Consider the following 21,302-nt stretch of genomic DNA (forward strand, 5'->3'; position numbering starts at 1 on the left):
TACTGCACATAAGAACAGCCACGGTGGTTCAGATCAATGGTCCACTGAGCTCAGTTTCCTGCTTTCTAAAAGTGGTTAGCAGCAGATGCCTAGAGATGTGCAGGGGCTGGGCAAACTTCAAATGAACACTCTCCCTGCCTCTAGCTGTTTTCAGCTCAGTAGATTTCCTAAGCCTGATGCATTTGTCTCTTTAGTTACACTCAGTGACTCTCCCCCAATTACTTGAATTTGTGAACTTTCTGCATCAGCAATATCCTTTGACAAGAGTCCTGCAGGTCTAGCACTCATTATGTGAAGAACTATTTTACTATTATTAATTCTATGACCTCATTCATACTAGCTTCACTGGCCTCTGGTTCTTGTGTTAAGAGAGACTGAACAGTCCATCCCCATCCATCTTCTCCATGTCACTCATGATTTCATGGACCACTATCATGTCCCCTCACGTTATTCCTTCTTCCATGCCGAAAAATCTCAGACTACTCCATTGTTCCGCATGAAGAAGCTATTCCATATATCTGATCATTTTTATTGTCCTTCTTGGTTCAGCCATGGAGTTATACAGTTGCAATATACTCTTCTCTGCCTTGTTCTCTACTCCTACCGCTTCTTCTCCCTTCTTCCTCCCACCAAATTGCTACCTTTTGAGTTAGACGGCATTTCAAGTTGGAATTTTTTTCTCAGAAGATGCATCAGTTGGCTACTGAAATTTAAATGAGATCTGTTATATAATTCATCAGGGATTAGTCAATGATGGCTTCAGTCCCATTGATTTCTGTTTATACCATTAAAACCGCAAAAATACCACATCTTATGAGATATTACAAGCAAATGCTGCTTCGTAAGCAAATTTATACCAGAACTGGTTGTCTAATCATGTTATTATACTAGAGGGTTATATGAGCTGCATGATGTATCAAATAATTAGTATACCATGCTAGAAAATATTCCTTGTTTACTTGAGGAAGTGTATTTTCAACCAGCTGTTTGGTTTTTGGATGTGATGCCACTACATCTGAGTAGCTGCAAGCTTCCTATAGCTAAAATTAGAGAAGATGAGAATAAAAAAGTATCCTTGAGATCATTCTGTCCAACCCCTTCATTTCAGATCTAAACAAACCTCAGATTAGGTTCCCTCATTTGTACATTAAAATTACTCCAAACAGAGGATCTCTTCATGGAAAGTGTCTTTCAGTGAAACTTCAACTGCATCATCATTGGTATAAGAAAACAGTCGCCATCTAATGGAGTTTGATGCGTATCTTTTAGCTTTGGGACTTAGAAACTTGCTTCGGAAGAACAATGATCAAGACCAACTTATGGCTGAGGTGCTCCTTTTTACAGTTACTTCCATGAAGTTAGATATACCAACACCTTTTCAAAAGATGTAAAAGACACACTCTTCCTCTCTCAGAAGATAAGTGAGAGTGGCAAGTGAGCTTCTAACAATCAACATCCTCTTTCTTCCCCATTCCTTAAGAAAATGTTCCCCACGCAAAATAGACTAGACCTATCAAGCAATTCTTAGATAAAAAGGATAAAGAATCCTTCTAGTAACTTGGTAGCTGGGAACATCAAAGTAATGTAAAAAAATGGAGAGGCAGGATGCTATAAAATTCACATTTGGACTGTTTCTGTCCTATGACATGTTAGAAAGCGTCATTGTGTTCTCCCACAGAAAATTACCTTTCTCTGGGATAGTACTGTTCAGAGAAGCAGCTGTATCTGGATGCTAGAACACTTCTACATGGAGGTCCTCTGACCTGACTTTGCTAGGCTCTCCAGGATTGTCAAATCAACTGTTTTCTGTCAGACCAGGCCTGGGAGGGGAACAGCTGGTCCACTCATGCCTGTTTCCCTGACTCTGCATGTTTGCAGGACCTACTTGCCTCTGGTATGCAGGTTGGAATTCCCATTATAATGAGATACAAATTGAGTGAGGGCAGTGTTGAAATTAAAAGTAACAGTGATCTTGTAATCACTAGGAATAAGGACGAAGTGAAACTGTGGCAGTACCTCCAAACAGCATCACACTGAAACTGCTTAGAAAGACTCAACGGGTAAGTTTGTGCTTCCAGATGTGTAGAAGTGCATCTGATCTGGAACTCAGAAAATGAATGTGATTATAGAAGACGACCTTTCATTTACATAGGAATAATTGGGAATGTTGTAAAGATTGACGATGCAGTTCAGTCATCCTCAAAGGAGAGACACCTGTTTACTATGAGCTCCAGTACAAGAGTCTCTCATCTTTTACAAAGAAATGCAATTAAGTATTTTTCTTTATGTCAAAGACCTGCATGAGATCAGAAATATTAATAACCTGGTAATGAAAAGCTGATTTTTTAACATCTGCTATTAAATGGATGAAATCACAGTGATAAAAAAAGAAAATAATCTTAACAGTTTATATAATCTGGAGTGTGATCTCTATTTGTGTAGATCTGTGTTGGTATAGATCCCACTATAGCCAAGTAATTCACAGTACCTGTAATCTTATGAAAGGAGAATGTCTTGCAGCGCAAAATCGCGCTCCTTTGAACTGAAGCAATGCACCTCAAACCCTGGAGAGTTTCCTCACACCAAAGTGTTTCGCAGACCTGTGTGCACACAAGAGCCCATCTGCAGGGAGAAGTCCAGGTACAGTTAAAGAGTCTGGAGAAGACACGAAACACAAAACATGGCGATTCAGTAACCATCAAACTTGCCTTTCTGTTAACATTCCTCTTTAAAATTTGTGAGTCATTTCTGCATTACAGGCCTTTAGGTTTAGGGCAGCATACCTTAAAATAGCCCACAGCAAACACTGGAAGCGGCGTACCAGCTCTGTCAGTGGAAGGTCTTACTACAGATTTGTAGATGCCATGGGGCACCTGTATTTGAAAGGGGCTCGGTGGTCACTGCTGAGTGTAGATCCCTCACAGCCATGCCCTAGCAGAATCCCTTGAACAGGACTGGACTGCCGCAGGGCTGGATGATTTGACCATGACACCTTGGCCTCATCCACGCCATGAAGGCTTTCAGGCTCCGGCAAACGCGACTACATCCAAGCCGCCCGTTAGGAACCGGGGATACTCAAAACCGGCAGCTGGAAGCGGTGTGGGAGGGAGAGGGCCCGGCCAGGCCGGGGCCCGGGGGCCGTCCAGCGGCCGGGCACCGCTGGGAACCGCCGCAGCGCCCGCCTCTGGCTCAGCCTCGGCCCAGCCGCCAAACACCCGCAGAAACACCCAGGCAGCCCCCTCACGGCAGCCGCCCTCCCTGGCGGGCGGCGCAGCGGAGGCCGCGGCCGGGCGGGGCTCCCCGCGGCGGGGCGGGCTCGGCCAGCTCCCCGGCACCGCCCGGGCGGGGCGGGGCGTTCCTGGGCGCCGCTTCCGCCTCGGTCGGGGCCCGGCGCGGCGGAGGCGGTGTTGCGGCGGGGGGCAGCATGCTGAGCCCGCGGGAGCGCGGCGGGGACCTGGCCCGCTTCTACACGGTGACGGAGCCGCGGCGGCACCCCCGCGGGCACACCGTCTACAAGGTCACGGCGCGGGTGAGTCAGCGCCCGGCCGGGCCTCGGCCCCGGCCCCCTTCGTGCCGGCTGCCCGGCGCGCCGCGGGCCGCCGCCCTGCCCCTCGCCTCCTCAGGTCCCCGCGGCCGGCCTGCCTGTTATTTGGTCTTTAAAGCCGCCGCTGCGTGCGGAGTAGAGCCTGTGGCTGGGCTGCCGATGGGGATCCTGGCTGCCCTGCGCGGATCAGGCCGGTCGCGACGTGGAAACCCCCCTCAGGGACACGGGTGGGTGGGTGGGAGGGAGGGAAGGCTCGGATACGGCGGTCTCTTCTGAGCTGAGCCTCGGTCCCCTCCGGCAAACCTGTAGCTTCACATAACGTTGTAATTGTCTCAAACGCGCTTTGCAAATGTCAATTTCTCCTGTTTGTTGCAGGGCATGCGAGAATAGCTTAAAACCAAACAACTCTGTCTTCGCCCCCCCCCCCCCAAAAAAAAAAACCAAACAAACCAAAAAACCAACAACAAAACCCTCTTTGGATAGGGTGCAGCAGAATTGCTCTGTCTTCCTGCCTGCTCCACAGTGCAGTCAGCTCCGGAGGAAGAATGAGGGAGCAGAGCGTGTAGGTACAGCACGCCTACGCTGGAAGCACAGAGCTGTTTGAATTGAGTATTTAGACAGCCCCTTTCTTAAGGGGGGCTGCGTGTGCCTAGTGTTCAACCCCATTTGGGCAGAAGAGGGTCTGGGAGACCCTCTAGGAGACTAGGAGAGGCCTGGTAGGAGAAGAAGGAGAGCTGAAGCAGATAACTGGGTGTTGGGAGAGCTGGCTTGGTGCTAGTTTTGCTGAAAGCTCCTTCTATTCCCCTAGGGAAATTCCTGGTTTCTTTTCTCCTCCACTTTCCTATTTAAGTGAAAGAGGGAGGGGCAATAAGTAAATACGTGGGGATAGGTGCAAGAGGAGTGGGAGTTCAGGTCACAGGTATGGCGGGATATATTGAGAACATCAGAAAGTGTCAAGAGGGACAGAGTTTATTTAAATGTCCTGTGATCTTGTTGTTTCTGCCGCTGTAGACATTCTGCCCATGAGAGCAACGTACACTTATATGTGCCCTTCCCTTAATTCAAAGAATACAGTGTTCAGTATGTGTGTGTGTGTGTATATTACAGCTCTCAGGTTGTTTGAGTATGATCACTTTGCATGACTTGTGAAATTAAAAATACTTTTTAAAATCTTTTTTGTCAAATATACGTATACAAGTCCACCAAACACAAGTATGGGGCATGTTTATAACATTCTTTTTAGTCCAATAAAATGTAATATTTTTTAAGAGGAAAAAAAAAAGAGTTGTTTTTCCCTATGAGGTTTTAATCTAAAAAGCCTTTCCTGAGATAGACGCAAGGAAAACAGTGCCTTCAGGTCTTTCTGCAGTAGCTCATGATGGGCTAAGTGTGTGTTAAACAGTTGTGTCAGTACAATGGTGACTAATGGGAATGAGCCAAAACTTCAGCTTATTTTATTCTGGTGACTTTGTTCTTGCTGGCTGAAGTGAGTTAAAATGCTCTGTGATATTTTGGTTTATGCAGAATTGTTCAAGAGCAAGTTGTGGCTAACTCGTGAGGAATGTCACTCTTTCTCCATGTCCCGTAAGTTGTAGATGCTCTGGTGCTTTTCTAAGCGAGGCAGTGCAGAATCAGGCAGTGTGCTGACTGCGTGTGATTTAGTACAGAGCAAGGAGCTGATCAGTTTGTGAGCTGTCCAAATTAAACTGAGCTACCAGAGATCATTAGTTCTAAAGTGTGTTTTAATATCTAAAATCCTCAAAGTGAAAAAAAATTTCTCTTATGCAGCAAAGGATGGTTTGGAATCACAAATGTAGAAGTATAAATAACTTGTTTCAGTAGGGCTCTATCTAGTAATCTGTTAGGTAGTACTGGAAATGAGGATTTGGGGAGTTAAATGCTGAACAAAATGATTTAAAAATGATTCAATGTACGTATCTGCTACTCTCCCTTTTTCTCTCCTCCTATTCCTCCCTCCTGTTCCTGCAGTGATCTGGCTCCACGGTTGATACCACAGCACTACAGCTGTATTTGCTGATCTGATGCTCAGCAACTTTGTGGGCCCACTAGGAAAAAAGTGAGGTGGATCTTCCTGGTGTATTGAATATCCTTCTGGCCTCAGCCAGAGGTACTCCGTACTCAGGGTACTCTGTACGTGCTAGCGGAGATTTCTGGTTCCTTTCAGTGGTGTATGAGTGAATACTTTGTGAAACGAAGTTAAAGGAACTTTCTGTTACAATATAATGGTAGATTAATAATCATGGATGAGAAAGCACTTGTTTAGTGCGTCCTAAACATCTGACCCAAAGGCACAACTACCCATGCAGTCTCTTCTGAGTGCTAAGGTGGTCTATCCTTATTGCAGATTTTTCTTAAAGGTTTTGTTTGTATAGCAAAGAATATATATTTTATTTATTTGTAAACTGTGAGATAATTTAAGTGCAGACAAGATTAAATGAATATTGGCTTTTTTTATATCCCTTTCCAAAGGCTAAAGAACAGAAAGAGATCTCAGCAAGTTGCAATACTAGGAGTGTTCTTTAATGATATCTGAAAATAGAGGCCACTAATAAAAGGTCACATAATTTAGAAGATTACAATTATTAATGATAATTAAAATTCTAATGAGTTATGTTGGATATCTGCAGGTCAGACTGAATATTTCAACCTGAAATACTTTGATGGTGAGGATCCTTGTAGGATCTCTGTTTTCAGAGCCTAATGCAGTAATTATGCATTGCCTAGCTCATTGGTGGGTATCCTAATGATATTTTTAAAAATAGATTGAAGTTGCTTACAGATTTGCAGAAGGAGCTGACTGCATTGATCCTTGTGGGAGGATTAAAAAAGTGCACTGAAAATTTGGGGGATTGGATCATCTTTGCCAAGTCTCTAGGTTGATTATAGGTTGGATTGAAGGGGCAGACCTCTTCTGAGGTTGACCTTCAGAAAAGGATATGAAGAACAAAGTAGGACAACTCATAAATTATTGCGTACTGACTTAAAGTTGGCATGGCTGGTAGATATAGAAGGCGATGTAACGTCAGAACAAGTGTGAAACAGGGCCTCTGGGTATTATTCCAGATTCTTACTAACTGGCTGGGTAATTACTCATCTCTCTGGGTCTCCTTCTGCCCATCTGGTAACCTACCTAACTGCCAAAACTGTTGCAAGGCTTTAGTTAAAGGTGAACTGCAAAGCAAAACAGTTGGTATGTGCCCTTTGGTGTTCTTCTGTGGTGTGTAGCCATGCCTATGATATCTTCTTCCCCCAGCTCTACAGGCTCCTTACATCAAGTATGCCAACTATTAGAAAAGAAGGTTAGAAATATTTCGCAAATTGTACTTACGAACTGTCTGGTAGTGAATGAAGGAGCAACAGCCGCCAAGGTTAAAATTTGGTTAAGTTGCCAAATGTTAGATTACTCAAGAGTGAGGAAAAGTTGAGGAAGGTTTTATCAATGTAGACTACGCTGGAAGAAGAGGACTTTAATATGTAAGGTGAGAGAAAGAACTTAGACTTGTGAAGGAAAATGTTTTAGGTCTTTTGGGGGATTGCTAGAGAAGATAACGCTTCTCTTTTCTGTCTTGTCTCCTCCAAAATGTGTGAAAGATTACAGTGGCTGGTTTGTGTAGTAAACTGATGTTACGAAATCTGGGAGGCTTTGGCAAGGATTCTTGAAAAATGAAAGGGGGAAAGAGAGCTAGTATGAGGTGTATGTTATTGTCACTTAGCAAGAGGAAAGTGTAGATTTAGTGACTTCCATCTTAGAGCAACAGCTGTGTGGCGCTTGCAGTACAGTGGGATGGTGTTTTAGTCTCTGGGGTGCAAGTAGCATGGACTCCTTGCGCTTGCCTATATGCATCATCTATTCACAGCATTAATTACTCTGGGGTATGTCGGTGTGTGGATAGTCTCAGTTTGGATTGAGAATGCCTATTTTGCTTTAGCTAACAATAGGCTAATTATTTTGTTAAACAGCTTTGGCTGAGTTATAATGAAGGATATACTGACTTGCACAAGATAATTGCAGTTATGAATTAAAGATGTCTTGATTTGATTTGTTTGTTTGTGTGGATATGCTCTTACTGCTGTTTATAAGCCCAATACAGAACTTGGATTACAAAGGCTTTTGTGATCAATATTTATTTAAAGAAAAAAATCCTGACAAAATACAGGCTTCTTTATGGCGTGTAGCCAAGACTCGTTTTCACTGCAATTTTTCCCCTGGACAAAGTCATTTATAATTAATTAGGCAAAGAGTGTTTAAGGAGAAACAAATACACAAGGATAGAGTCAGACGTGTGCAAGCATTGATGGCTGTAAGTAAAGTAGAAATATTGTCTTAGTAAATGCAAAGCTTCACGTTCACAGTGAGGTTGTGTGCAGCTTATATTAAGCCAAGTAGCCTTAATTAGCTCCGCTTATTGGGAGTAATATGAATTAATAGGAAGAGACTAGAAAGAAGATGGGGGATGTGCTCTATGTAGCTTTGTTTTGTGAGATGCCTTCTGTGCCATTTTGCCTAGAATGAACGTCTTTATTTCGAATCACAGCGACTGACTCTGCTGCTAAAATCTCACCGTGTTGTATTTGGATATTAGACTTCTCTAAAACTAAATGAAAACATTTCTGAGCGCAGAGGAACATGCAACTGTTTGCCTTTTTCCAGATTTTTCTCTTCAGCAACAAATCATTGTATGTTACTCTTTAACTTCCAAACTGAAAATTCAAGCGCTTATATGGTTTTTTGTTTTGCTTTTCAGATCGTTTCAAGAAAAAGTCCAGAGGATGTCCAGGAGGTAACAGTTTAAACTTGTGCAAATGTCTTTGTGTATCACACTATGCCTTTTGAAGCATCTTTGATATAATTTAGCAGTTTCTGTGTGTTTTGTCATTGTAATTGAGCAAAGTTTTTTGTATGTTTCCATTTGTCTTTAGCTTTCATAGTTGAAAACAGTAGCTGGTGTAACATGTTGTAATTCATCCCTCAGTGATGAATCGTGACTTGAAACAAAGTCTTAGGGAGTAAAGTGTCTTTTGATGACAAAACTGCTTTGATAACTTTGCAAGCTCTTTTCTCAGGGCTGGAGTTGGCAAATTGATGGTTACTTAACACCTACTGGTAAAATTAGAGATCAGTCCACAACCCAAGTCTTAAGTCTCAGCTGTAGGTACTCTTTTCCTCTTTAACCAATACTTCACTGAAAAGCCTACATCATTACTGTCTATTAGTGAAGAGGGAAAATAGAGGAGCGTAGGAGTAGTTGAGAGAGATTAGACTGCGAGTCATGTATTATGCCTATCTCTCTGAGGCTCCTTAAGTATTTTCCAGTCATATACTTTGATAAAACTTTAAAATTGCTTACCCTTTGCCTCTTCTGAAAAGGCTCTGAATAAGGGTCTGCTGTATTCTTGTGCCTCTTTAATACTTCAAAAGACTGTCAGGAACCATTTTATTGAGATAAGAAAATACGTCACACGTGTGGGTTGTGGGTTTGGTTTTTGTTTTCTTTTTTTTTCTTTAGATTAAAAAACTTTTTTTCCCCTTTTGACTTCTTCTGGACTAATGACTTGACATTGATACTATTATACTATGTACATGCAAAATATTCCTTCAAAAACACAACCTTATGGCTTTTCAGACATTGTGTAACATGTCCATATGTTCAATTTCTGGCGCAGTCTCTTACTACAGTTGAGGAGAACCTGGATAGTTGATGAAAGAAGAGCCCATAAATGAATTCATTGCATCTCTGTGTGGTCAAACATGAGTTACTGATTAGTGGCTTGGCAGAGGTGAGAATTGGCTAATACACCTAACACCCCTTTGTTGCATCCTTCTTTGAAATCTTGAGAATCAGACAAACATGAGTATTCATGCTTTTTGCATTTTTTTAATCTCTAGAAGATTAAAATAGCCTATCAGAATCAGAGATGATCATGGATCTAGTTTTACAACTGCATTACCATAGTTTGTAGCTTGATGTTCACCTTTTCCAGGGAGACTCCTGAATTGAACCTATCCATGAGCACATTCTGCCATTACCTTAATCTTCATTTGTGGGAAAAACACTTTATAGCAGCTGTTGATGAGCCATTCATCAGAAAAATATATTGTAAGTGTCTTTCAGCTAGAGTGTTGCATGAATATATGTGAAGTAGTTTTGAAACAATAGCAAAACCGTATCTTTTAGTCATTGCTTTGGTCGTTGCTTTGATCTGTGGCTGTAGGTTAGCCATGCAGAGTTCCACATACTCTAGACAACAACAAGACATAAATGTGCTATGAACTTGTTGATGATTGCCCTTTTCCACCCCTGGTTGTACCAAATTAATTATTTTGCATGTGATAGCATGTTAGGTGTGGTGTGATTCTGTTATAAGCAAGCATCTGAAAGTACCTAGTTATTAAAAGGAATATCCTAGATGGTAGTTGCCATAAGGGTGAATTGTAGTCAAAAACCCACATACGTTGGGAGCTTTTCTGTTATGCTGGCTTCCTATGATTAAAAAAAGAATTGTGGGCAGCCTTTGAAAGAAAAAGAATATGCTCCTAACCTGTTCCCACTGAAAATAAATTTACCTTGGTTTTCCAGAATGCTCAATTAGAAATTCAATAGACAAAATTTTGTGTACACAACCACCCTGTTGCTTTATGATCTGTCTCATGCAACCCCCTTCCCGCATCCATATAGGACCACTTAGCTGTGCCTGCCTACTCATTCAGAAGTCTCTTTTAATGTCACTGCTGTGATGTTAATACATACATTATGTATGTACAACTGTACATAAGGCTGTGTGCTGTGACCTCAACTCTACCTGCCAGTTTTCTGTCACTTTTTTTAACTGCCCTTTGGGATACAAGCCTTTAATACAGCATCTCTCCCGCTGCAACCAATTACAATTCAAGATAACCCCAGCTGTTGTTGCTGGGACAGGAAGGAAGATAACCTTGTAAGGGCTTCTCAAAAGGATGAAAGAAGTTAACATGAAGTTGTGTGTGGAGGAGTTAATAGATACAGAAAGGCTAGCGGACTTAACTTTAATTTCCTTGCTTCTGGGGATTGATGGTGGCAGCATGGTCTGTGAGGCAATTGTAGCTAGGGTAGTCTTGTGGGTTTTTTTTTCCTCTTACTCATTCATGGAGGAGAAGGGGTTGTTCATTGTGGAGCAGATGAGTCAGACGAGTTAATAGAGATCTACTGGCTCTAGCCATGACAAGCACCTTATTGCATTACAAGTCTAACATATGTTTTATGATATACTTGCTGTGCTTCGTTGGACCTCAAAGTACAATGTGTCCTTCCTCCAAATCTGATTTCTAATGAGTATGTTAGAGTGGGAACTTTGCTAACTTTGCTGAGCTGCATGCATGCAAAGGCATGATTTCCATGAGCTTGTGTAGGGTTTTAGGATGACCTTGAATGCTTTTGCTTTGCAAGCTACTTATGGTTATTTAATTTCTTCCTCTTGGCTATTGGGAGATCACTTGCAGCAGTAGAAAATGATACTTCTTTAGTGGAATGGAATCTCATGCTCTTATTTTCTGGCAGCTTTTCACGTTGTCTCCAAGTACTGACAATACAGTAACGTGATGTTTCAAGACTTCACCATCTTAAGCAATTTTATGTTCTATATGCTGCTTGAGAAGTGCGAATCATCCACTTTCTGGATATTGGATTAGATGGAAGTACATCGTTGAAAAATGATTGCCGATGGTAGCAAAATCACTAGTTGGCCTTCTTGAGAGACTCTGATTTTTCTTTCCTTGTCTGTTGAACTCTACTAAGTGCTAGTTGTAATTGAGTCCTGGAAATGTGTGCACAATAGGTGGGGCTGAATCAGAACTGCTAGTTTTATTATAGCTAAGTTTATAAGGTGGATAGAGTGTTGCCATATTAAAGCTTTGCATATCCACTGTTAATGGTCTTGTTACCTTGTATCTGCATTGTAGTAGGTAGGACTACTGTAGGTAGGACTTGCATCTGCTGAAACTTAGAAGGCCTCTGACCTTAGTGTTTAAAAAAAACAAACAAAACCCCTCCAAACCCCCCAAAAACAACAACAAAAACCCCTCTAAAATTAAACCTCTTATTTAGCTCTAAATCTGGTTTGCTTGAAAAAAGTAGTGTTTCAATTATGATCGCTCATGAAAAGGCAACCTGTTAAATCAGTCAAATATTTGGAATCTTTTAAGTTGTGGTTAGTTGTATTAAGCTAATTGAGACATTTGACTGACGAACACTGAAATCAACTGTTGAATGCATTGCAGTCTCTCTCTTTTTTTTCCTGTTCTACTTTAATCACTTTACATTAGTGTTGAGGTTTATTACATGGCTCAGTGAGCCTGACCAAAAATGAGGCCAAGATATAAAATGTCTTTGTTCTTTTTTTCCATCCTGATAGCAAACCTGTTAGCAGTCAAGTGTAAATTTCGTTGCTCAGTTCTTTCCCTAGCCTGATTTTCCTATTGGGTTCCTCTCCTTCCTTGAATGGAAAGAATACAAAGAATGAGGTGGAAGAAGGATAAGGTAGATACCTGGCTGGGAGATGACTACTTCCTTCTGGAAAGGATGGATCAGGAAAAGCTGATGTAATGAACCAATGCTCTCTTTGCATTCCTGAAGTTGGAGATTTTATCTAGATTACAAAAGGAACATATGCAATTTTTCATCAGGGTTATTAGTAATAAACCATTTAAAATGTGGGCTTGCATTTACACCTGATCAGCATTTCACATAAACAAATTATGAGCTGGTTTGTAGTTCTGGGTGTTTAATGTTCTGTCCTTAAGAATCCCTTACTTGTATTGATTTCTCTTCCCTCATTTTCATTTTTGCTGTTGTCTTTTCCCCATACCTGCAGCTGCGCCAAGCACAGCATGCTATTGAGCGTTGGATAGTGCAACGCTACTGTTAGGCTTTTTTTCCTCTCTTGCTGGTTCCCTGTGTAGCTCTGGATCGCAGTGTGACTGAAACAGTGCTGCCTTTGCCCTTTCTGTTTCCTTCTTTCAGCTTTTACTTAGTATTTTTTTTCTATACGCTGTAGTCTTGTTAGTCAAAATGGGGGTTGAGGACAGATAATGACCATTTTTTTTAATGGTTGTTACAGTTGGCAGTTCAGATTGTATATTTTTGTTAAACATATTTGCTGAAGGTAGTGGTCTGATTTGCTTAAAGTAATGTATTTGTGGTGTGATGCAATGCGAACAATGAACCTCACCAATACTTCTCTCCCCTTTCTCTGCTTCAGATAGTCGTTTGGAAGAGATACAGTGACTTTAAGAAACTGCACAAAGATCTCTGGCAAATTCATAAAAACCTATGCAGACATACAGAACTCTTTCCACCTTTTGCCAAAGCAATAGTATTTGGTAAGCATAATTTCTTCCTGACTTGCTGAAATTCTTTGATAACTCAGTATCTATAAATACATCTTGTTTTGCAGCTACATGGAACTCTTTTCCATGTGCTTTTACTACTCAGCTTTTTGGTTTGTTGTGTCTTACTTGTAGGTGTGCTGGTATCATAGCTTGATACTTTTATTTATTTTTTTTTTTAACAGGGGTAGTTATGTCCTCACTTCCATGTTAGAGATATTACCGCAGATATTTATTGATGTATATGTTCTGTATCTTTACAATGTACATTCCCTCTTTTCAGGAGCATAAAGTCTATATTAGCTTTGTGAACAGCACTTGAACAATGAACACAGATTTTCATATGAGCTGTCTGTGATTTTTAGTGATGAGCTATAGTAAAGTATCAAGCGGTTGTTGCAGAAAATAAGTTTGTATTTTAGGAATTTGATTGTAGTTATCAATTTTATCTAGCTAGGCTTTTGAGATCAGTTTTACATATAGCAGTTAACTATTTCACCAAAACAACCCAACACCACAACAAAGATTGTGACTCTACATGAGAAATACATGGCAAAAAGTAATTAGCTCTTAAAAGCCAAAGGTCTTAAATTAATCCTGATGTATATGTCATCATGAATGAGCTATAGGTGGACATTCAGTGAAGTGGTATGACTCCATATAGAATTCCTTCTACCACATTTCTTTTTAGCAGTTTTTTGTGTTTATTTTATCGGTGTGGGGTTTTTTGTTTTAGCATGTGTCCTTTGTGTTCAGCACAAAGCGTTGCTGTTTTTTTGGCGTGCATATGCCACACTATCCAGTGGGGTTTTAAGCATTTTTCAGCATTTTTTTAATGTGTCCAGTATGTTTGGTGTCTTTTTTGCATGTATGTTTTTGCACGTGCTTTGTGTTTCTAAGCTGTGTGCTAACTGTCCGGAATAGGTTTGGTGCTTTTTGGTGTGCATCTACCATGTGCTTTCGAGCCTTTTTTCCAAGCATTTTAACATTTTTTTAGGTGCCCAACAAGTATTTGGCATTTCTTTGAATGCATCTACCACGTGCTCTTTTTTTGGTTTGGTTTTGCCTGGGCTTTTGGGTTTCTAAAGTGCTTATGGGGTTACTAAGGCATTTCCGTGACATTTACGAGTTGCTCTAGTGTATTATTTTTTTAAAACATCCAGCCTTTGTTTATGCTTTTTTCTGGTATGCATCTAGTGTGGTGTTTGGCGTTTTTTGGCGTGCATCTCCCATGTGCTCTCTTTTATTTTTTTTTTTTTGGCAAGGTTTCTGATATGGATTTTGGGCATTTTGTGATGTGTTTATTGATTCCTAAGGCGTGGCTGCAGCGTTTTTTCTGTCCAGGATTTCTTTGGCATTTTTTTTGGTGTGCATATACCATGCAATTTTCTGTGGGTTTTTAAGTGTCCAGCATGTTTGGCCTTTTTTTGGCATGCATCTACCATGTGCTCTTCTTTTGGCAAGGTTTCTGGTGTGGATTTTGCATGTTTTTTTTGGTGTGGGTTTTGGTTCCTAAAGCATTGCTGCAGCATGTTTGGCATTGCTGCATCGGTGTTTCGAGTGTCCAGCACGTTTAGTGTTTTTTGGCATGCATCTCGCATGCACTCTTTTTTTTGCCAAGGTTTTTGGTATCGATTTTGCACCTTTTTTTGGCATGCTTTTTTTTGTTTCTGAGGCGTTGCTGTGGCATTGTTTTCTATTGTCATGGTGTTTCTAAGATGTTTTGTTGGGTTTTTAAACATACAGCACACTTATGGCATTTTTTAGTGTGCATCTATGATGTGCTTTTAAGTGTGTTTAGCATCCAGCATGGGTTTGGCTTTTTTTTTGCGTCCTGTTACCACGTGCTTTTTTGTGTTTTTTCCATATTTCTTGCTGAACACTAAAAATGCTGAAACATGTTTGGCGTTTTTGGCATGCATGTAGTGCATGCTTTTGTGTCTATTTTGTGTGTATTTGCATGTTTTCCATGTGTTGTGCCTGTTTTCTGTGTTTATCATGCATGTTTTTGCATGTTTTTTCCATGTGTTGTGCATATTTTAGTATCCAGCCAGTGTTTGGTGTGTTTTGGCATGCATCTAGTGCCTGTTTTTGTGGTTTGGTTTTTTTTTTTGTGTAGCATTTTTAGCAGTTTTAGTGGCGTGGGGCATGCATCTAGTGCATATTTTTCCATGTTTTTCCACTGTGTCGCACATTAGCATGTTTTAGCATCCAGCATGTTTCACATTTTTTGGCATGTATCTATTGCATGTTTTTGCATGTTTTTTCCCCTGTGTCGTGATTTTAGTGTGTTTTAGCATCCAGTATGCTTTTGGCAGTTTTTGGCATGCACCTACTACATGCTTCACATGGAAAAATGTGCAAAAACATTTTTAGCATTTTTGCATGCTTTTAGCATAAGCTTTTGTTCACTTTTGTGTGCCCTAGCATTTTTTTGTGGTTTTTCTGCATTTTTAGTTTTTTAGTTGTATAGTGACGGTTTTTTGTTGTTTGGTTTTTTTAATATTCTACTTTTTTTGGTGTATTATGCTTTTTGGTGTGTGGTTTTTTTTGGGTTTACTATTACTTTGGGATAGTCAAGCCTGTCAGTTTGGAAAGTGCCAAAACTGAGGTTGTTTAGTCAGCCTTTTTTCCACCACTTTGTGTGACAGCACTATAATACTGCCTGGGGTTATAGTTCTGTGTTGGTATTTGCTGGTCCTCTTTTGCTTTGAGTGCCAGAGAAACTGTATGAAACTCCCCTGGTGGCAAAACCTCAGCCTGGAAAGTGCAAATTTTCCTTTTGATGTTTCAGGACCAAATACTGCCACAGATTTGTAATTTTTGCTACTTGGTGTTCATTTTTGATGACTACTGCATGTAGGCATGGCACTGAGAAGCTTTAAAGAATATACTAGCATAAACAACTTCGAACAAGTTGAAGTTAGCTTGTAACCCAAGTCCAATCTGCCCCTACAGCTTTGGGGGAGCCTCTGACTTAACTCCTTGTTGTGTGGACCAGCTAAGTGTAATGCAAGGAAGCTGAACTCTGATGCAGATTTCATGGTTCTCTTTGCAGAGCTGGGTAAAATTCCTAGTTTAAATTGTCTTTCACATTGGCTAAATTGTATCCAACTTTCATGTAATTTTATTTTTTCTTATTTATGAAGTTGGAAGCGGGGTAAATTTCAGTGCTATGTCAGAACTTGTGCACTAATGGTCAAATGGAGAATGTAATATTAGTTTCATCCTGAGATGATTTTGTATCGGATTTACAGAGTAGTCACTGGACAAGTTATTTACAAAGCTAGTATTTGCAAAGCAGAATTTAATCTCAGGTAGAAGATACGGTAGCTTTTAATAGGAGAGGAAAGAGAGGGGTAAAACGAAGAGAAGATCGGGGTGGAAGAGAGTACACGCTTCTAATCTTAAATAATTTTGAATTGCCAGAAATGCAAATTAGCTGTTTTTACGCTAGCTCTGTAAGCAAGGGAAGAATTGAGTGAAACCCCTTCTGAAAGACATCCTTCTTCTATTGTATTTGGTGGACAAAAGTGACTGCAATGTACATTGAAAGAGATGGAGATCTACAGAAATATTCAATGTAGTTATTTGCAAAAAAAGCTTTTTGAAATTAAAACTAAACCAAAACAAAACCCACTACATTTGCATGAAGCTGAGCCACAGAAGAATACAGGAAAGAGGAGGTAATGTAAAAACAAATTTTAAATGATTGGTACATAGCTGAAAGGAACAGAAATGTCTGACTCTTCAATTTAAGAATTACTTTTCTATTTAAAGCATAAAATTTTACTTTGTATCCTTCCATCTCACTTCTACACATAATAGCTGCTGTGTGTTTTATTTTAATTTAAGGCATTTATCTTCAGATCAGTCCTAGTATTTTTTGTACTAGAGTAAAAATGTAATCTTAGTAGATTTTGAGTTTTTGACAAACTTGTTTTCAGTCTGTTCAGTTAATGGTGAGCTGCAAGGTCCATCCTTATTAAGATCTTTTGTTTTCAAGCTTCTTTAATGGAGCACTTGGGGAGTGTTTCTTCCCTGTGGTGATGTTCCACTTGTTGCAGCTTTTAAACTAGTTACTAATTAGCATTGCCAATAGTTGCTGGCAACTTGTTGATTTTTTTTTTTTTGGATATGTGTGCTTTAAATGTATACATACTGCTTTGCGGAGAGTACACTTTACAAAATGAGCATTGGTGGTTCTGACAGGTGAACTTACTTGTGGTAGAAGTATTAAACCTGAGCAGAATCTCAAGTTCAGCATTCAGAGTTTCAGGAGATGGTGTGGAGAACTGAGATGTATTTAAAAACAAATGGGTCACTCTGTGCTTCCATGTTTCATGCAACCGAAGACTTGCCACATCTGCAGAACTGAACTGCATTGCATGTTTTATACCACAGCTTCTGATAATTATAACGTGCAAGTGTATGTATTTTTATCCTGTTACAATAGAGCTGCTCACATCAAAGCATGAAACTTGTTATGGGTGGGAAAAATAAATCATTTCACTTTTTCTGCACTTCACTTGAACCTTTTCCACCCATGTTATGGAGAAAACATAATGACCTTGAGCATGGGAATCTAAAATGTCCTAACAGATCCATCTGTTAAAGCTTCTCTGAATTGTTATGCAGCAATTATGATACCTATTTCTGGGAAGTGATTACTCTCCTTCCCTAATATTCATCAACGTATCTTCAGTATTTTCAAACTACTTTTTTTATTGGAAGCTTTAAGTATTCCCATATATTGGCTATACATGGCATTTTACCAAAATACTAGTAAATCTGTACTCAGCATTTCTTGTATCTAACAACTGCGGAAATTTACTCTAGTGTAAAAAATACACTCCCTTCTGACAAAAAGAAAGCAGAAAAACCCCAGATACTGATAACTTGCTAGCAGTGAGTCAGAAAAATGATTCGCATTGTAAAGCTCAGATAAGGATGCTTCTTGGATTTGAAAATACCAAATGAAGTAGCGTATTTAAGAATTAGGTGTCACGTACAGTTGTCACGTCTCGTGAGAAACTAACTGAAACATGAACACAAACCTTGCTAGGTGTTTTGTTGTTCAGATCTGCTCCAGAAAATGAATTGTGCATTCTCTTTACAGGAGTTTACAATTGGTTTCCATGTATATAAGAAATTCTGAATGGATCATTGCTGGAGGAATAGCAGAACTGTGCTAATGCATTTGTTATATGCTAAGATTGTAGCTGACACTTCCTACAACCCTGGAAAGACATGATCCCTATAATGAAGTTTCCATGTGTCTGAGAGATGTAAAGAATAGTGGATGTAAAGAATAGTGGAAATAACATTTATTTAGATGCAGGAAGACTTCCTGATAGAAATGTTTGAAGAGTCAGCTGGGTATCTAAGCACCTTTGAACATCTGATTGAGAAGGGTGATAATGAAAGTGTTGAGCAATAAAAGATAGCTTGAAAGTATGAAAAAAGGGAGGGGGGGGGAAGGAGTTAGGCAGGGTTGGCTGGGAATGAAACTGCCAGCAAGATGCCAGATAGTCTGTGAACAAACCAGTGCTGAATTATGTTCTTCCTTTCCCCCACAGTCCTCTGGTTCTGTAAGTGGTTGTCCTGATAGCGTATCATGATGCTGATGAGCTGGAAAATGTGACAGTGACTAATGTTTCAATGCCTCTGTTCGAACATGTATTTTTTTTTTTTTAGCTCAGCTTCCTAAGAAAATAAGGCTTATGTAATTGTGCTGTCAGAAAGTCAAACCTCTTACTCATGTGGCTGTATCAGCTAAATTTGAGAGGGAAGGCGGTTGCAAATGTAATTATATTTCTACAAAGTCTGTGAAACAGCAGCTGAGTAAGAAGAGAGTGCGTGCTGTGGTGCTACCAAGGGCCAGGCAGGCTCAGCTCATACCCGTGAGTTTGCAGCTGCCTGGATGATCGGTGAACGCGCGCTGGTCAGCCTGGCAGTGCTGGTCCTGACATGTCCTCTCTGGTGCCCAGTGGAAGTATTGAGAAGATGTGGATGAGGAAAATTAGTTTTTGTTGGGTTTGATGACAGAGTAGATCGAGGAGAGAAAGATCCCTGGGAAACAAGGAAAAATACCTTATAGAATTACTTGCTTGCAAAAGTTACCTGTTTCTGGCCTTGTTCGGTGTTTATTTCTTTGCAATTGATTTTCTGTTCCATTATAACAGTGTTTGTGTTATTTTGTAGATTCATTTAACTGTCCCATGCGGGGACGTTGCTGAGGGAAGTTGTTTTTTCATGATGTCCTATTTTGCGGGGGATGAAGCAAAAGCCCTAACGCACCCGCAGTGTTGCTCTGAAGACATAGGAGGTTTGAGCAGTTTAATAGAGCCTGATTTCAGTGTTGCCACTCAACGTGGTAACATTGCCTTTGCCTTCTTTCTTCTTGCTTGTTGCTCGCTCTTTTGTACGGCTGCTAATGTTTGTACAGCTGAAAGAGCAGGGTGAACAAGTCATGGAACCGATCTAGCTGAAAATTAGCCCAACGATGTCTTTCCTTTCCTTTCATGGAAAAATAACCCCCGAAAGCTTTGTTTGTGATCTTGTGAGTATGTGTGTATCTTTCTAGTTTTATTTTCTTTTTTCTGGTACCACATGGGCAGGAGCTATTTACTTGAAGAATTTCTGGAAAGAATCCTGCTTTGATACTTTCTTCTGGGATTATTTTTTTGCTTGCTCTGAGTATAAATGAATTTTGCTTCTGTATTCAATGTTTCTTTTGTCCTCTTCAAAGGTTAATGCCACAGAGCTGTCACAGGTGGTTCTTATTTTTCTGGTCATGCTGTTACAGCAATACTGTTTCTTGAACTTGTCTTCCCAGTCCTTTTTTCCCCTCTGTATAGCTGTTCCAGTATCTGTTCTATTCTCCTCCAATTATTACTGTTAACCTCTGCCCTTTTCCTTTTGTAAACTTGTGACTATTTCAACAACAAAGTGATGTTGATATGAAAAGCTAAAATAAGTTGTGTGCAGTTGTGAAGAATGTGAATTTAAGGTAGCAATCCAAGGGTTCTTTCTCCTGAGAAGCAAATCTCTCAGGTGAACTGTGGGATTGTTTTTTAAATATGTTTTTTCTAATTGGAATGTCTTGGGTGCTGGGTAGGGAAAAGGGAAGGATCATATGTTTTGGTAAATGATCTGCTTCCCAGCTCTGCTTACCTCTTGAATACAGGAGGAGATGAGACCCTGTCTGCATGGAGCTACTTCAGAGGAAAGCTTCAGTGCCTGGTAGCGGTGATTCACCATCTCCCCTACACTCTGTCTCCTCCATAAATGGCACCTTGGAATTGATGATCTGTTTGGAGGCTTTTAGCAATACTTCGTTTACTATCTGCTCATATTGTGCGTTGTTCTTGAGAATATGTGAAGAATGCTCAGCTCCTTACAGGATTTGGGCCGTAATCAAGGCTGACGCTGACTGGCATGTTGTCAAATTGTGCATGTATCATTTATTGTTAGATAACACTGGACATCCGTTAGTGTCTCTTGACTAATCAAGAGTGTTGCTTCACATATTCTTACGACGAGAAGGCGAAGGATTCTTGTCGTAGCTGCCACCTTTCATCATCTGAGTGGATTGCAGAAGACGGGACTCTAGGGACAATTGAGAATAGGAAGCTTGAAGATTTGCTATGTTCTCCTGAAGCATTGGAATGACTTTCATAGACTCAGGGCATTGTCTCCAGAAGGTTGCTTTTGTCTTGGTTTTTTTCATGGTGGTTATTATGGCAGAATAAATGTGTAGTTATTTCTAAAACTGTCAATCCATGTGTCTGTTCCAGGGCGATTTGATGAAACTGTGATTGAAGAAAGAAGGCAATGTGCTGAAGATCTGTTGCAGTTTTCTGCTAATATCCCTGCTCTCTATAACAGCAAACAGCTTGAAGAGTTTTTTAAGGTTTGTTAGTATTTGCAGAAGTATTTACTTCTTACTGATATGAATAAAGTATAGCACTGGTTCTGCTTTACTTTATAAACCGCAGAGTGACAGTGAGCTGATCTGACATGCTTTGTGAAGTGACTGGGAGTTTTCCATTCACTCTAGAAATGTGGCTTTAAAAAAACTCCAGTGCCACACCTCTACAAGGTGGAAAACTTTACAGGAACTTCAGGTGAAGGGATTTGGAATTTTTGTTTATTAAATGATGAGCAAAACCAGTGATGTTAAATCCAGGTGTTCAGTGGGGAAGTAATAAAAATATTGTCACTGTTTCTATATTTTATGTAGGTGTTTATAGTTTCAAACCAAAGGAAGGAAGACTGTCTAGACAGTTTTCTCGTGGCCTGTTATGGATTCAGGTCTGTGACAACAAATTTGGCATATAACTAGTCAAACGTGCTGCTTGTACAGTGTTGTGA

General features: G+C 40.2%; 1 protein-coding gene across 6 annotated transcripts in view; it reads left to right on the forward strand.

Annotated features, from left to right (window-relative positions):
- Positions 1-3,416: 3,416 nt before the first annotated feature.
- The window catches only part of RPS6KC1 (ribosomal protein S6 kinase C1), a 91,302-nt gene continuing 73,416 nt past the window's right edge, over positions 3,417-21,302 (forward strand). For 2 of the 6 annotated variants that reach the window (XM_076334551.1, XM_076334554.1), the window contains exons 1-4: positions 3,417-3,529; positions 8,311-8,346; positions 12,800-12,920; positions 20,726-20,841. In XM_076334551.1, the coding sequence (XP_076190666.1) occupies positions 3,425-3,529; positions 8,311-8,346; positions 12,800-12,920; positions 20,726-20,841 (378 nt within the window). In that variant the 5' untranslated portion in view covers positions 3,417-3,424. Of the gene's footprint in view, positions 3,530-8,310; positions 8,347-9,245; positions 9,344-9,547; positions 9,664-12,799; positions 12,921-18,782; positions 18,830-20,557; positions 20,633-20,725; positions 20,842-21,302 lie in introns of those variants that run through there. The other 4 variants (XM_076334555.1, XM_076334552.1, XM_076334557.1 and 1 more) reach the window with 4 other exon arrangements.

Source organism: Aptenodytes patagonicus, chromosome 3 (genome assembly GCF_965638725.1).
Source record: "Aptenodytes patagonicus chromosome 3, bAptPat1.pri.cur, whole genome shotgun sequence".
Lineage (NCBI taxonomy): Eukaryota > Metazoa > Chordata > Aves > Sphenisciformes > Spheniscidae > Aptenodytes > Aptenodytes patagonicus.